Source organism: Rhamphochromis longiceps, linkage group LG9 (genome assembly GCF_057381845.1).
Source record: "Rhamphochromis longiceps isolate RC_006_pf linkage group LG9, R_longiceps_female_GT1.1, whole genome shotgun sequence".
In the NCBI taxonomy this organism is placed as follows: Eukaryota; Metazoa; Chordata; class Actinopteri; order Cichliformes; family Cichlidae; genus Rhamphochromis; species Rhamphochromis longiceps.
In genome coordinates, this window is record NC_140565.1 from 30,979,040 (window position 1) to 30,995,555 (window position 16,516).

At 39.0% G+C, this 16,516-nt stretch overlaps 1 protein-coding gene across 5 annotated transcripts in view; it reads right to left on the reverse strand.

The window, feature by feature from the left end:
- The window catches only part of LOC146662544 (uncharacterized), a 150,842-nt gene extending 134,326 nt beyond the window's left edge, over positions 1-16,516 (reverse strand). Inside the window, exons 1-4 of one of the 5 annotated variants that reach the window (XM_085419240.1) lie at positions 16,400-16,516; positions 15,447-15,552; positions 12,666-13,430; positions 11,459-12,340 (exon numbers count right to left, since the gene is read on the reverse strand). In XM_085419240.1, coding sequence (XP_085275366.1) covers positions 11,648-12,340; positions 12,666-13,430; positions 15,447-15,464 — 1,476 coding nt within the window. In that variant the 5' untranslated portion in view covers positions 15,465-15,552; positions 16,400-16,516 and the 3' untranslated portion in view covers positions 11,459-11,647. The other 4 variants (XM_085419241.1, XM_085419239.1, XM_085419238.1 and 1 more) reach the window with 4 other exon arrangements.

Below are 16,516 nucleotides of genomic sequence, written 5' to 3' on the forward strand. Positions count from 1 at the left end.
TAAAAGTAGAATTTTAAAATGGAACCTAAATCTGATTAGTAGCCAGTGCACCGACTTTAAAACGGGTCATATGAGCTCCCTTGTTCGAGTGGGTCAGTAGCCTCGCTGTTAGTTTTGAACAACCTGTAGACGAGCTAGCCCTTTCTTGTTTAGACAAGTAAACAGGCTGTTACAGTAGTCAAGTCTTGTAGAGACAAAAGCATGTATTATCTCGAGTTCACTTGTTGACACGATGGATCTAAGTTTAGAAATGTTCCTCAAGTGAAAAAAGCAGGTTCTTACTATCTGATTTAAATGTCCCTCCAAAGAAAAAGCTTCATCGAAAATAACACCCAGGTTTCTAAGGTTATGTTTCTGTGAGGAACCTAATTCACCCAGTCGCCGTTTAATATCAGGCACTGTCTGGTGCAATAATCAAAGTTTCTGCCGGGTTTATTTGTAAGCAATTATTGTTCAACCATTGTTTAATGTTGGTTAAACAGTCAATCAGATTGGAGAGCTTATGAGCTTCAGCAGGCTTAAAAGAATAATATAGCTGAATATTGTCAGCAAAAAGATGATAAGATACTTCAGGAAACTGCTGTATTATCTGGCTTAAAGGAAAATTGTATATTAAAAACAGAATAGGTCCCAGTACAGAGCCCTGAGAAACTCCACACAACAACTCTATAGATTCCGACGTGATCTGGTTTGCAGACACACTAAAACTCCTTTCAGATATATCAAAAGAAAACCAGTGTAGAACAGAGCAGACATCCCAACCAGGTCTCTGTCTGTTTATCAGGATGGTATGGTTGACTGTATCAAAGGCTGAGGTAAGGTCTAGAAAGACTAGGACTGTGTATTCTCTGGAGTTTGCTGACATCATAATATCATTAGTAACTTTCAGTAGTGCTGTCTCAGTGGAATGCAATTTATGGCACCGACATTGAAAACGGTCATTGAAGTTATATTTCTCCAAGTATGCTGTGAGGTGGACAGCTACTCAAGGAGTTTTGACATGAATGGGAGTTTGGAGATTGAATTTTAAAGTAGTGTTGGATCCAGGTTGGGTTTTTTGAGCCTTGGTTCCACAATGGCATGTTTAAAAAAGCTGGGGAACACCCCAGTCTGAAGAGAAACAGTAAAAAGGTTCCCAACCCAAGGATCAATGGTGTCAAAAGCATTGATGAAGAGCTTAGTGGGGACAATGTCTTAGGGGCTTGTAGGTGGCTTCATTTTGTCCACCAGGGCTGCTATCTCAATATATATTTTGCAGTTGTAAAAGTTGACCAGGAGTACAAAGGGAGTGCCTGACTCGGAGAACAAGAAAGCTTTGGGGAGATTTCAGCATTGATTTCTTTAATCTTGTCAACAAAAAATCAGAGGAGTTTACTACTATCTACTTTAGAGTGTACATCTATGGAGGAGATCAAATACTTATTTTCCACCCTGATTTACGAATAAGTTCTTTACAAATCCTACCATGTGGATTCATGGATTTTTTTTTTCACATTCTGTCTCTCACAGTTGAAGTGTACCTCTGGTGCAAATTACTGACCTCTGTCATCATTTTAGGTGGGGGAACTTGCACAATCGGTGGCTGACTAAATACTTTTTTGCCCCACTGTAGCTAAAGGATCCTGTCTGTCCCGCAATATACGCTGAATTCTGAAAACTCTCCTTATCAATCTTGCACCTTCCGCAATGGGTGGCTCGCGTACAAACGGACAGGACATGGCTGCGACAGACTTCCCAAATCCACCTTCGCTTTTATAGCCGTGGTCTCTCATCTTGCTTACATGAAGTAATTTACTATTACTACTCTAAAATATGAATTACATCTGGAATAATCCAATACATGAAATAGAATGATTAATGGTATATTTCCCTTTTTTTAGGAAATGACCTGTATGTATCTGTATGAAATCAATAAAAGAATCAAGTACTGCATTATCTTTAGTTACATTGATAACATTTATTTATGGAAAAACAGTGATAAAATATCGCTGTTGCTTTCGTATAAATGAAGCGGACATACCTGAGTGGCCGCGATCTAATCCTGTTTACATAAAGTAAGCCTGCTCCCGAGCAGGTTTACGCTTACGGATCTGTTGCTATGACAGCAAGTCCCGGATGAGCTTCGGAGAACCGAACGATCCAAGATCACGCGAAATCGTCAACAATCAAATCCAGCTAACTTACTTAGCGAGGTACGAAGAACGGACCCCTGACCCTTATGAAGACTGAAAAGACAAACAAAGTAAGTACGAACAAATGACTTAATCTGTAACATAATAAAATGTAAAGAAACATGTAACTGAGTATTTAGCTTAATTTGCAGAATGTTTGATTTGCCGGCAACTAGTGATGGCCAAATGAAGCTTTCTGAAGCACTGAAGCTTGTATTGAAAAACGGTTCATTACTCGAAGCTTTTCAACACAGTCCTCTCTGGTGACATCTGGTGGCCAAAAATATGAAGAGCAGCTTGAATCCACAAAATAAAACCAACTGCTTCATTATGACTGCCCACTCACTCTACAGAGTGGAATTTTGTCTGATATTGGACCACCACTGTGTTGCTTTAAACATGTATTTTTGAGGGTGAAAAAAATGTTGTTTATTTCTTTAATACATAATTTTGACCAGTAAACTTTCCTTGTTTAAGTATGCACCGTGGTTTGGTCTTTCTTTGCTTGTGACTTCTTGATGTTGGTACATACAATAATTGAAAAATACCACGCTACATATAATGTACATATAATAATGTACAACACATTATGGAGTATGTTTCTGCTGTGAGGTCCAGCCTCCTTGTACTTATGCAATTAATCGCCGGACAGGCATATTTATAAATAATATTATATTAGGGACATTTTCCTATAGATATTTTTGACCTGGGGGTAGAATTGATTGTGAACTGGAAAAGGAAAATGCTTATGAACTTGCAAATTAAAAACATGATTCATTTAAAGTAGCCCTTTTTCATTTTTATTTAAGAAGAGAATTTGTTCTAGTGTGCGATGGCCAAACTTGTTCCTTTTTGTGGAGATAATTTCTCCTGCATTAAGGAAAATCCCATTACGTGGCACAGAGGAGGCTGGAGTGCAGAGAAACTGGTAGAGATGCAGTTATACAGTCTACCTGGGCCCCACCAACTATCAGCTAAAGAGAATAAATTAATTAAATTGCTGCACATTTTGCAGACTAACATTTTAAGATTAATTTAAAAAAAAAAAGATATATATTTTTATAACATTAAATGTAAAGAGTCAAATGGAAGTTTTTCTAAAGTTATTTAATGATATTTATATTATGAAAATCAGATTTTTGACATTTTAAGTTTTTCCCGTTTTCAGATAAAATAAACACGCACAAAACAAAAGCAAACAGCCAGAACACAAAGCTGGAAAACCCACCCGATCGACCAAAATCAACTCAAAATACTCCCACACAACAGAACCTCCTCTATTCCTCACTGGCTCCAAATCTCTCAGTAGAAATATCAGTGGTTCGCTATCTGTCACCATCAAAACACTCCACAAATCCCGCAAATGATTCACTTCCTTATAAACCAGGGAATCAGACACCGAAGAGGTTAGGTTCTAAATGAAGCTTCGGACGTCACTGATCACGTGACTCTGGCCAAACGAATCAAGCTTCGACACAGTGCTTCTGAAGCAGTGTGTCGATTTTTGTGACACACGCACCGGAGCGTCAGCTTCAAGCGGGCCATCACTACCGGCAACTGAACGCTTACACACACAAACCTGGGATAGTGTGTGAAGAAATGTTACTTAACGAATAGCAAATCATAGCAAATAAATAGAAACAGTATAATGTGAAAAAAAAAGTAAACACATATGGGACAAATGGAGACCATTGCAACTCATCCACTTTGTCACACAGTAACAGTATAACTGTAACACATTTGCAATTTAGATCCAATATTTATGAGAGAAATAAGTGAATTAAAAATATCAGACCTCATGCCAGATTTAATTGATAGAGATATATGCATGTTATTATATTATGTATCCCAGATAATTGTTTTTCATCTAGCCATGGGACACCCACCCCTTCCTCCCAAGTTAACTGCAGCCAAAGCGAGCTAGTGGGGGTATTTAGACACTCACAACCAGTGGGGTAAAAAGAGCAACCAAGAAACTGGCAGCCTGCACGGCCACCGATGTGCTGGAAGAGCTAGAAGCTCTACCCATGGAGAAACTCTTGGAGAACCTTGCTAGCCTTGTTTTCAGATCCCTTTAAAGTTTATAAAGGGCCTAATCATTTTCATTAAAATGTTTTATTACATAAATGTTACTGTTTTATTTCATTTTGATTTATGCTCCCACTACACTGCACATCTACAAACAACAATGCCATGGACTGTCAGTTGCTTTTACATGCTGTGAACATGAGTAGGTTTGATCAGAGTTTCAATTATAAAAGAAAAGGAAAAGACAAACTGAGCAAAAAGAAGCAAAGAAGGGGAAAAAAAGACCAACTTCTTCCCAACTGACAAGAAAAATACTCGTCATATTTTCATAATAAAAGATCAGGCTCCCCATTTATGACAGCTTGGACCATTAATGTATGTTACATTGATGCTTGTTTTAGTATGCTACTGTACAGTTATGGTCAACATCTCTATTTAAATATAATTAATATACAAAATACAATAAAATTTATACATGAATTATTCATTATTTTTTACTACTGATAAAATTCATGTATACTAATAAAAGTTATACATGAGTAAAAGCATTATTAATAATGATTAATAATAATAATAATTCTAATGCCAACATGATGACTGTTCATAGCTCCTGCTTTGAAATACTGAACTTTAAAATTGTCTTACCAAAAATAAAGTATTTATTCTCAATGATCCCAACTAAACCACCACAAGATTGGTTCAGATCTCTAGATTCATGTATGTCCAAATTCCTTTGGAAAAATAAATCCCTATGTATAAGCTTAAAAACACTACAAAAGACCAAGGATAAAGGAGGATTAGAACTACCTAACTTTCAGCACTACTTCTTAGCCAACAGGCTTCAGTTTATCTCAGGATGGCTAAAACATACCCTCTTAGATGATCCTTGGATAGATGTAGAACAAGCACTTTGCAATAATCTAGAGATTTCAGATCTACCATTTATCAGCTCAAACATCCAATGACATGAATGCTTCAAAAGCATGTTTATTGTATTGCTCTCATTTTCTTCTGCTTGTTTTCTTTTTTCTTTCTCAACAGCTGATCCAGGTGATTGATATATGTATTTTTTTGTCTGCTTATTTACTTGGTTTTTGTTTTGTTGCCCTTTATCCCCGTCGCTCTTCTCTGCTGTTATTTTTCCCTCCTCCTTTCTCCCTTTTCTTTTCCTCATTCAAGTCTGTCCCGTATCTAGCAAGTGAACATAAAAAAATAAATAAAATAAACAATAAAAGGTGAATCAAATAGACCATTACGGCAAGGCTGGGATGGTCAATTTGGTAAAGTAAATCCGTTGGGCATCTTTCCTTGCCTTTAGACAATAATTCTGATGGCAAAAGAACCAAACAGACAAAAAAAAAAGAAGAAAAAAAAAAGAGTGTGGCTGGTAAGGATGAAAACACATACAGAGCGTAAACTGTCTTTGTTAGTAACAAACGTCAGGAAAGAAAAGACAAAACACACAAACACTCATGATATTCATGAATAATTAGAACGCATCTAAACATTCTGGTCGCGGATTTTTACAGTCTTATTTGCACTCGGTCATCTTCATAATCATCCTGATCAATACATGACAGGGGAGGTCCTGAGGTAGGCGGGGCTCTCTGGTGATGTCAGCATGAAAGGCAGGACCAGCGTCAGCCACATGTTGGTGAAGCATCACAGTACACTGGTGTGGGTTCCTTTCCAGATGTTTGACATTTGACACTTCAACGTTGAGGCGAACAAGAAGACACAGTGTTGGGTGAGGTTACTGCAGGGTTTCTAACTGACCAAAAGCAGAAGCACACAGACCAACAGGGATCAGATGCTGAGTGTTAGAGGAACAAGCTCATCTGTGCTGATCACTGAATGCTGCTGTGTTCTTTTGTTGATATATCCTGCCCATCTGAGGAACAGTTTTAAAAAACACATGCAATACTTTGTTTGTATTACAGTCAAAGTTTATGTTAATTTTTGTCCTTTAAAAGTGTTGCTGTACTATAAAGTACTATAATTTGGGCTAAAATGGCTCAGATAGTCTCTCTCTCTCTCAGAGTATCTCCTTTGAAAGTGGAGACTTTTATCCACTGATCCACATCACTTTACCTGGATGTTTTCTTTGAAGCTGGATGAAGACTCCTCTCCCTCAATCCTGTTGCAGCTTTGTGGTCCAGTTGGCCTCTGAGGTCACAGTCAACATTTTAATTTTAAAGTTAATTTTTGTCCTTTAAAAGTGTTGCTGTACTATAAAGTACTATAAAGAGTTAGGAGTTCGCCTTGTAATCGGAAGGTTGCCGGTTCGAGCCCCGCCTTGGACAGTCTCGGTTGTTGTGTCCTTGGGCAAGACACTTCACCTGTTGCCTACTGGTGGTGGTCAGAGGGCCCGGTGGCGCCAGTGTCCGGCAGCCTCGCCTTTGTCAGTGCGCCCCAGGGTGGCTGTGGCTACAATGTAGCTGCCATCACCAGTGTGCGAATGTGTGTGTGAATGGGTGGATGACTGGATATGTAAAGCGCTTTGGGGTCCTTGGGGACTAGTAAAGCGCTATATAAATACAGGCCATTTACAGGCCAGGCCATAATTTGAGGCTAAAATGGCTCAGATAGTCTCTCTCTCTCAGAGTATCTCCTTTGAAAGTGGAGACTTTTATCCACTGATCCACGTCACTTTACCTAGATGTTTTCTTTGAAGCTGGATGAAGACTTCTCTCCCTCAATCCTGTTGCAGCTTTGTGGTCCAGTTGGCCTCTGAGGTCACAGTCAACATCTGTAGCAGAAGAGGAGAAATAAAAATCCAGGTTACCAAAACTGGGACCTTTTCCAAAATAGAGCGTAACTGGAATTTTTCAGCCTTACAGGCAGATAGTCGTCTAAAGCTGCAGCTTTTTCTTTTTAGCTTTTTCCAATCTCTGCTCTCTGCTTTCTCTGTGAACATGTCTGCTTTCTTGGCATGGGTCTGTCTGCTGTTGGTGAAGAGACTAAATCCACATACTCGCTACTAAGATCTCCTCAAGTGGTCTTAACCAGATAACAGTTTAAGAGTAAATGTCATCCTGAGAGTTTCACCTTGGGCAGATGCTGTCTTGCTAACATGCAATCATGAGCATTAATCTATGAGGTGAAAAAGAGATTTTAAAAACTCCAGCCACAAGTTTTATTTCATCTGTGTTTTGGTCAGAGTCCCGTCAGACCTCCAGAATGGTGTCAGAGTGTTTTCTATTCACCTTCCACGTGATGAGCACAGGCCTCAGGTCCAGACCTCCACGGGCACTATAGCCTCTTTGGAGCTAATAGGTGAAAGCAGGTTTTGTTGGGACAGGAACTGAAGAGGAAACTGACAAGGAAGGCAAGGATCTTCTTCAGCTCCTCCGAGCCCGAGCCGGGACCTCTTTGCGTAGGCCAGCATTGGTCAGGTAGCCCTCCAACGTCGCTGGATGGCCGACAGTGGAAAACCTAGAGGAGTAGGAGAGAAAAAGCAGCTTGGAGCATGTCTTTATACTGTTTAGTTTTTAGAGCCACAGACTTTCTTTTAATCTCATTGTTCAGGATCTATGATTGATTATGTATTTATTGTATTCCTCCATGACTGTGTGACAGAAAGTGGAAAAAAAAAATCAGCTTTACCTTTGTTGATATGCTTGTAATTTTAATATTGATTAAATTGCCCATGAAATAATAGAAAGCTCATATATGAAAATGTTTTTTTAAAAAGAAAGTTCATCTGAATACAAAGGAGTACACTCACCTTCTGGTGATGGAGTTGTAGCGAGTGCTGGTGAACATCCAGGCCTCCTCGTAGAACTGATCACTGATTGGATCCAAAACATCGATGGAGGATCTGTGTAAGCGCTGAGGATCGTGCTGATGGACAGAACAGAAGGAGAGTGAGACAAGTGAAGATATACTAAACAATACTGTGAAATGAACTGACCCACACAGAGTTTGATTCAGAGGTGATTGACACATTATTTGACCACAAGCAATCTTTTCTGGTTTGACGCCGTCTTTGTAGCCAGAAACCAGCTCTCTCCTCGGCTTCCTCCACTACACGCTTCCCCCACGCCAGTCTCCTCAGTCACTATAAAGGGGAGAGTCATGAGTTCCATCACCCTCACCTGTGCCGTCCAACGTCCCGCCACCAGCCTCCACTGCAGCAGGCCAGAGACCACACCCCTGCCACAATAAGTAAAAGTATATCCTTGCTGTACCCTTAATGCTAAATATGCTAAATTAACCGCTCCCCTTGCCCCTTTGGGATTATTCTTATGTCACTGGGATGTTGACCTTCAAATTAGAGAGGTGGGCAGACATAATTCGTGTATGAATTTTAAAGTAACAGGTAATAAAGAGAGTGTAGAAAATGTAGTCAGGTTTATTACTCTATATCACACATGAGTGCCCGAGGGAGGCGGGGCTGACTGGGGAGAAACAGGGAACATAGAGACAGGGGTGACTCGACATGAAATGATGAAACGTGGGACACGGGAACAGAAACTAAACACAGGCTAAGAAGAACACTGAGGCAGGGAGAACTAAGATTACTGAGAGCCTGATAAATAAGAATAACAAAAACCAAGAAAAACAATAGTCAAAGAATATTAAACGAAAAACACAAAGCATTGGGCCAGGACCCACTACTGTGACATTTATATGTGATAAAAACATTAAAAACTGGACAATCTGCTCAAATGTTGAAATCTTTCTACGTATACTTTAGGTTCAGCTCTCCATCCTGGCATTTGGTTAAGCATGATTCAAAAATTTTATTTTTAAATTGTTTTATTTTGTTTAACTGGTTTTAATTATTAGTTACTTTTTGTGAAAATTTGTTGCGACATTTAAAAATACATCATTTATTTTCAAAAAGGAAATTTAAAAAAGTATTTTTCAAACTTATTTGATTTAGAGGATCATATTTGACCAACGTAAATTTTTTAATTTCATATACAATGACTGAAACAGTGAACTAAATATCTGAAATCTTTCCTTGCTTAAAAGTTATAATCCTACTTAAGTTATAGTGCAAACGCTTAAGCAACAAATATACTTAATGCTCATTAATTAATATTTCACTTTAATGTTGCAACTACGCACTCACTTCTGTCTTTAAACAAAATATTTTCCAGTTACAGAAATCATGAAATCCAAACTAAAGTGTTACTGTTGCTATATGCATTTTATATAAATAATCAATGATGGTGCTGACATGAAGGAAGAGAAAGTTACAGGTTGCATCCTTTGAGTTTGTCTCCGTGCCTTTGGGCGATTTTCAGAAGGACAGATGTTTCTGTCCTATTCTTGAATTAATTTTTTCAAACACAAACACTATTTTAAAGCTTCTAGAGAGTAAAATATTAATGATAATTATAATAACAGTAATAAAAACAAAAGCTCTCAGATCCATCAAACCAAGCAGCAGAAAGAACAATAACAGAAGAGAAAACTTTAACCTTGTAGACTTCATTATGTTCCAGCTGCTCTACAGACGCTGTGACCTCGAACTTAAGCAGGTCGTAAAGTATGTGCAGCTCAATAACTTCATAATTACACCCTGTGGTATTTAGGCAGCAGAACAACTAAGAATAACAACTACAAATAATGTTTTTAGGTTTTGTTTGTACTGCAAGGTTCAGTACAGGCGAACCAAACCAAGAGCAAATATTATGTCTCATTTACACCCGAGCACGAAGAGCCTTCAAAATTTATCAAATTGAATCATCTTTGTTTAGATGCAAGAAGAATCATATGGAAATGAAAAAGTATAAATATAAATCCAGAGCAAAGATATCCTCTAAATCAGCGTTGCACATGTGCAGCTGCTGGGATTCACTTAAGCATTCGGCTCGTCGCTGTTGCAGATTTTTCTCTCGCTGTTCTGGCTCACAGCGCTGCAAGCACAAAAATAAATATCCCCAAAGGTGTGAAAGGGAGCTAATTAGTAAGAGTATTGTTACTCTCCCCAGGAGTAGTCCAGCAGTAGAAATCAGTCCAATAACAAGGTGTGTAACATCTAGCAGGGTGACAGAAAAACCCAGGGTAACTTCCAAGGACCTCAACGTCTCTCTCACATTGCGTTTTTTAAACATGTTTCCATTTGTCACTTCAGTCTTTACTCTGAAATACAGGAAGAGAAATCATGGCTGAAACAACTTCTCATGAAACCAGGGGTGTGGTCCAACAGTCAGTTTGGTGAGGAAGGTTCCTAACTGAGAGAAGTGACCCAGAAGTATCTGTGTAGCAGCCACAATGAATCAAGATCATGAGCTTTATTAACTGATCAAAGTCTCTTCTTTCATCTTCTGTATTATTCAGTTTGCACTGGTAATGCCCATTATTGTAATGCTTTGTTAAGATGAGCAAAACTTTATTTTACTTTGGGTTAGCTGGGATAAGTGATGGATGGAGGGAATTTTACTTCAGCCACAGAAATCCTAAACAGGAAGGAGGAGCAGAGTTACAGTGGATCACTATCCAGCAGGGAAAAAAGATTTCAATTTCTTGGCCATGAGTGAGATTTACTAAGTGGGCAAATTATGGTGACGATACCGTTCCAGAGTGATCTATTAATAGTGCACCAATTTACATTCAGAGATGCACGCAGCCAGTTCATTTCAGTATTAAACGGCTTTCTACCAACAGCAGCACAAAAACAGCAGATTCGATCATGGAGACACTGAATCTGCTAAACTAATTAAAACATTGTAAGTTCAGGTCTTCAGTTTACGTTTCTTTGTGAAAACAGCACAGCAAAGGAGACTCTGTGACGTTTTGATATAAGGGATAAATCTTCTGACCGAACCTGCTGGGACTGTGTGAGGTCCTGAGGCTAAGAGTAAGGATTTATCCACAGGAGAGCTGCGTTCTTACAAACCATCCCACTGTGTAAACCTGACATCTGTGGAACAGCTGAGCTGTATGATGTGTACAAGGACACAAAACATTATTTACCATCAGATCCCGAGCCCTCCATGTGTTAATCAAGACACTGCTGCTGTGCTACATCCATAAATAATGAATAAATTAGGAGCTGAAGCTAAAAGGACAGTTTATTTGTACCATCTTCATGTCAACACATTCAAGAACATCACAGATGAAGAAACATTAAAAACTTCCACACTACATAAAGCAAGAAAAATAGTTTTTCTTGCTTTATGTAGAAAAACAGAAACATCAAACACCTCCAAGACTCTCTTTGAAAGAACTAAAAACCTTTATTCTCATGGTCCAATCATGAGTGAACTCCCCGATGAAGCCTTGTGTGCTAAAACATGTCAGAGTTTAAAGGTTAAACATGAGTTTCCAAAACGTTTTGCTGGAGAACAATGAACTATTTGACTGAGTTTCAATTATTTACAGACGAGCAAAACCAGGACAGAGAAAAAAGGACAAAACTGACTCAGTAAAACAACAGAAAATAAGATCCCATGTAAATCTGTATTATGTAGAAGTTCAGCCGAGCAACCAGTTCAGTTCAACACAAGTTTAAATGATTCTATCTGAACTCTGTGGAGCCTGATCTCAAGCTTTTTGAGTCTGACACTGAAACCAGAGGATCTTTCTGTCTCTTCAGATTCACTGTGATCCAGTGATGGGAGTGATTTCAGCCCTGAGTGATCATGCTGATGTTTGCACAGAGCAGACAATGAGGTGAATGTTTGGGCACATTGGTAACAGTGAAACAGTTTATTAGTAACGTGGGATCGTTTGTGTTCGGAGTATGAACTGAGATTCCTGAAGCTCTTGTCACACTGGTCACAGCTGTAGTTTCCTTCCATGTGTGTACGTTCATGATTGTTACGACTACATGAATCTGAGAAGCTTTTGTCACAGTGTCTGCACTTGTATGGTTTCTCTCCTGTGTGGACTCGTTTGTGTGTTTTAAGCTTACATGCAGTGGTGAAGGATGACCCACACTGATCACAGAGGTGCTTTTTAACCCCACTGTGAATCAGTTCATGTCGTTTTAAGTCACCTGATGTGGTGAAGCTTCTCCCACATTGTTTGCAGTATTTCAGTTTGTCTCCAGTGTGTCTACGTTGATGTCTTTTTAAGCTCCTTTCATGGCTGAAAGTTTTTCCACAGACGTCACAACGAAAGTCTTTCCCACCACCACAGTGATGACAGGGTTGAGAACTAGATCCATCTGTGTCGCTCTGCTTCTAAACAAAGACACAAAGACAGTGTAAGTCAGTCCTTCAACATTTTTATCCTGAACGTCGCCTGAAATAAAGAGCATCTCTGCAGACGTCCAATTACATTTGACTGTTTCAGTTAACACACTCAGTTTACTGGGCTGCAATAACTACAATACTACCACCATAATACTACAGTAATACTAAAATCATAACTGACATGAAAATCTGAATAATCACTCAGAGCTGCTTTTCCATGCAGTAGAATTGCTAACATGCTAACACAGTTTAATGAGCAGAGTTGTTCCAAACAGTCAGGCTAAAATGACAAGATAACAATATAAAAACATACCTCACAGTAACTGCACTTGTTGAGTCTCTTTCTGGTGTGGATCTGTTGGTGTTGTCTCAGGTGATGTGGAGCTTTAAAAGGCTTCTCACACAGGTCACATTTATAAGGTCGTCCCTCAGTGTGGATAAACACGTGTCGTTTTAACTGTGTGTCTGTAGCAAAGTATTTGCCACACTGTTCACAGCAGTACACATCATGTCTGGTGTGAATGCGTAGGTGTATATTTCGGCTTCCTCTCTGGCTGAAAGTTTTTCCACAGATGTCACAGCTGTATGCCTTAATTCCAGAGTGGGTAACTAGATGACTCTGTAAGCTGCTACTGCGAGTAAAAGCTCTGCCACACTGATCACAGCTGTACGCTTTAACTCCACTGTGGATGAGTTGGTGTGTTTTTAGGGAACGCTTCAAGGAAAAAGACTTTCCACACAACTCACAGCTGAACGGTCTCTCTCCAGTGTGAATGACCTGATGCTGTTTTAGTTTATCCTTCCTAGCAAACTCCTTCCCACACTCGTCACAGCTGTATGCCTTAATTCCAGAGTGGGTAAGTAGATGATTCTGTAAGTTCCAACTGTGAGTAAAAGCTCTGCCACACTGATCACAGCTGTACGCTTTAACTCCACTGTGGATGACCTGATGGTGTTTTAGATTAGCCTTCAAAGTAAAACCCTTCCCACACTCGTCACAGGTGTGTTTTTTCTCTCTCTTTCTTCTGTGAGGTTTGTCGGCCTCCTGAGAGCGCTGACTTCTCGCTCCATGTTGGTCCTGCAGTGACAGAGATACAAACAGAGGCAGTGAGTGAAATGCAGTCGTGGAACAAACTCAACCTTCAAACTCCCTCCATTAACACTAGTTTTAAACCTGAAGGTGGAGTGTGGCACCAAACACCTTAAAGGTCTCTTATCCCCACCTGCTGGTAGTTCTAACACATTACATCCAACCTGCTGTTAAAAATAATTCATGACTGTTCAAACACTAAAATCAAGCCCATCTCTCCTGATTGTACACACACACTTTTATATTACTTTATAATTTATATTATTTTGTTGTTTCTAATACATATTTCTATATTTTGTATAGATTTATACATAATTATTCAGTGATAATAAATCCTATGTTTGTTTATTTGTTTATTCAAAAAGAACCCCATTAGCTTCCACAACAGATGTTGCTCGTCTTCCGTCAAATACAATCACATAAAATATTATACAATAAAGTGGATTCAAGATATCCACATAATTTGGCTCTTACATCCACAATGAGGTTTCACAATTGTTAAAATATAAGCAATCAATAATAATAATAATAATAATAATAATAATAACAACATTGAGGCACATTACACAAATTTCAAAAACAAACCATCTCTTACAATATTTACAACAACTAAAAGTTCTGTAAATCGGCTTTTACGTGTTCATTGAAGTTTTGAATAGTTTGAATAATTCTCTAATTTTATAAGGCAATTTATTCCACTTAAAAGTTGCTCTAAATATAACAGTTTTACAAAAAGTTACTTTTAACCCGATGATTTACTAAATTGCAGTTTGTTGAAAACTGTGTAATATGATTATGTATTTCATCTGGATACAGCAGCTGAGCAGAAATAAATGTGTGTTTAACAGAATTGCGTTCTTTATAAATACAAGTAAGCCATAGAATATTTTAGTCTGTACAGGAAGCCAAGAAAGTTGATTATGCATTTTATCAATATTATTATAGTATGAACATCTTAACACTAATCTGGACGCCTTATTCTGGACTAACTGAAGTCTGTTAAGATCTGTCTTATTAGCTGCTGACCAAATGATTGAACAATACTCCAGATGAGACATTACTAGTGCATTAATGACATCTTTCATAATTGAAGAAGTGATACACAAAGAGCATTTCATAGCCATAGCTATGCCTTGTCCCATTTTCTTAATAACAGAGTCGATGTGCTGAGACCATGAAAGGTGGTGATTTATGGTAACTTCTTATGAGCACCTGCAATCGTTCTGGTGCTGTGACATAAAAACAAACGCTGACCCGAGACTCTGGCACACAGTTTTGCCTCTTTTGATCATTTTAATGTGTGATTAGTGCACAATCAGGGTGCCTTTCATGTAGGACTAGGCTATATCATACCGTTGACGGTAATACCGGTATAATGTTGGGCAACGATAAGAAAATGAAATATCACGATAGAATATGGGTAAAACGCGCATGCGCAGTGCTTTTGTTTTCATACGCACATGGAGGAAAAAACATGGCGGTGACGGAGAATGAGAAGGGTGAAAGCGGATCGTTGAATGAAACAGATGAACCAAATCAAATTCAAATTCAAATTTTATTTGTCACGTACACAGTACGATATGTAGTGAAATGCTTGGACAACTGCTCGTGACCTAAAGAAAACAAAAAAGGAAAAGGCTATGAATAAGATAGGAAATAAATATGAAAAATTAAAAAGGGTAAATTTAACTAGGAAGGAATAAAATATAAATTAAGGTTAAAAATGAAATAACTGTACAACACAAATTAGAATCAGAATTGGTTTGTAAAAATGCTGCAACTTCACTGGTGTGGAACTGGTTTAGCTTTCGTACGTCAGATACACAACAAACACTATTTGTGGTAGGACATGCTAGCAGGCCGTTGTTATTACCGTGTTTTTTGTGGAGTTGTAAAGTATTTTGTCTCGCGTCAATTATATCATCAGCTACATCGTTATCGCAAATTTTCAAATGTATATCGTGATAAATATTTTTGGTCATATCGCCCTGCTCTGTCTGTCACCTTCTGTGTTGAGCTCATTGTTTCCTCTGTAGTGGCTGAGCTGAGTTCAAGTAGCTGAAAATGTTCCTCTGCTGCTCCGTCAGACTCTTCTCCTCCTGCTGATCAGCTGGGACACAAAACAGATCTTTGTTAGGCTCCACACTGCACTGAAGAGTCAAAGTGTCTCATATGTTCATCTCACAAGTAAAAGAACACATTTTTGCTTCCCGAGGTGGGAAACTTGTTGGAAACAAACACAAAAGGCTTGAGCACTGATACCTGGCATTGCTGGCATTGAAAGATGCAATGCCAGCAATGAGGATTGTCAAGACTAAAACAATCATTAAGCAAAGACAACTAATCCCCACCACGATTTTTTGATACGGGCAACCGCCCGTATCAAAAACCGCTACTGCGTGTCACAAGTTAATCTGGCTGTAGGCTATGGTACTTGGCCAGAGGTTGCGCTGGTTGACTCGACTCCATTTGAGTGCACACAAAGTAAATTGCACACTTTAGCTGTGCAGCGAAAATGAAAATCGCCCGTATCAAAAACCGCTACTGCCTATACTACTGTGCTGTGATGTCGCTCGTAAAGGTGAAACGTTTGAGAACCACTGCTACAGAACAATGGAGATTTCCGTTATATGGTAACACCCTCAACTCACGTGACGCCCAGAATTGTACAATACTGATGCTTGAGAGCGCGCGTGTGATGCAAGTATGTGTAGAGTGTTGAGCGCGTGATCAGTGGTGAGAAAAACAACTCACGAAACTTGACCTTTCTTTACTCGTGGCTCACTTGCACTTCTAATCTATTCGTTTGCACACTTACACACACCCAGCTGCTGTTTCCTGTTTTGCTACACTCTGGAGAGCCTCGCCTTTAACGGTCTCCTCTCACAGAGAGCAACAGAAAACTTCGAAAAACTCGAGATTGACTGAACTCAGTTCAAAGTTACCTTGACACTTACCTTTAGATGTGAGAGGTAGCGATGGTCCGCTTGAAGCTGACGCTCCGGTGCGTGTGTGAAAAAGATCAACATACTGCTTCAGAAGCACTTTGTCGAGGCTTGATTCGTTTGGCCAGA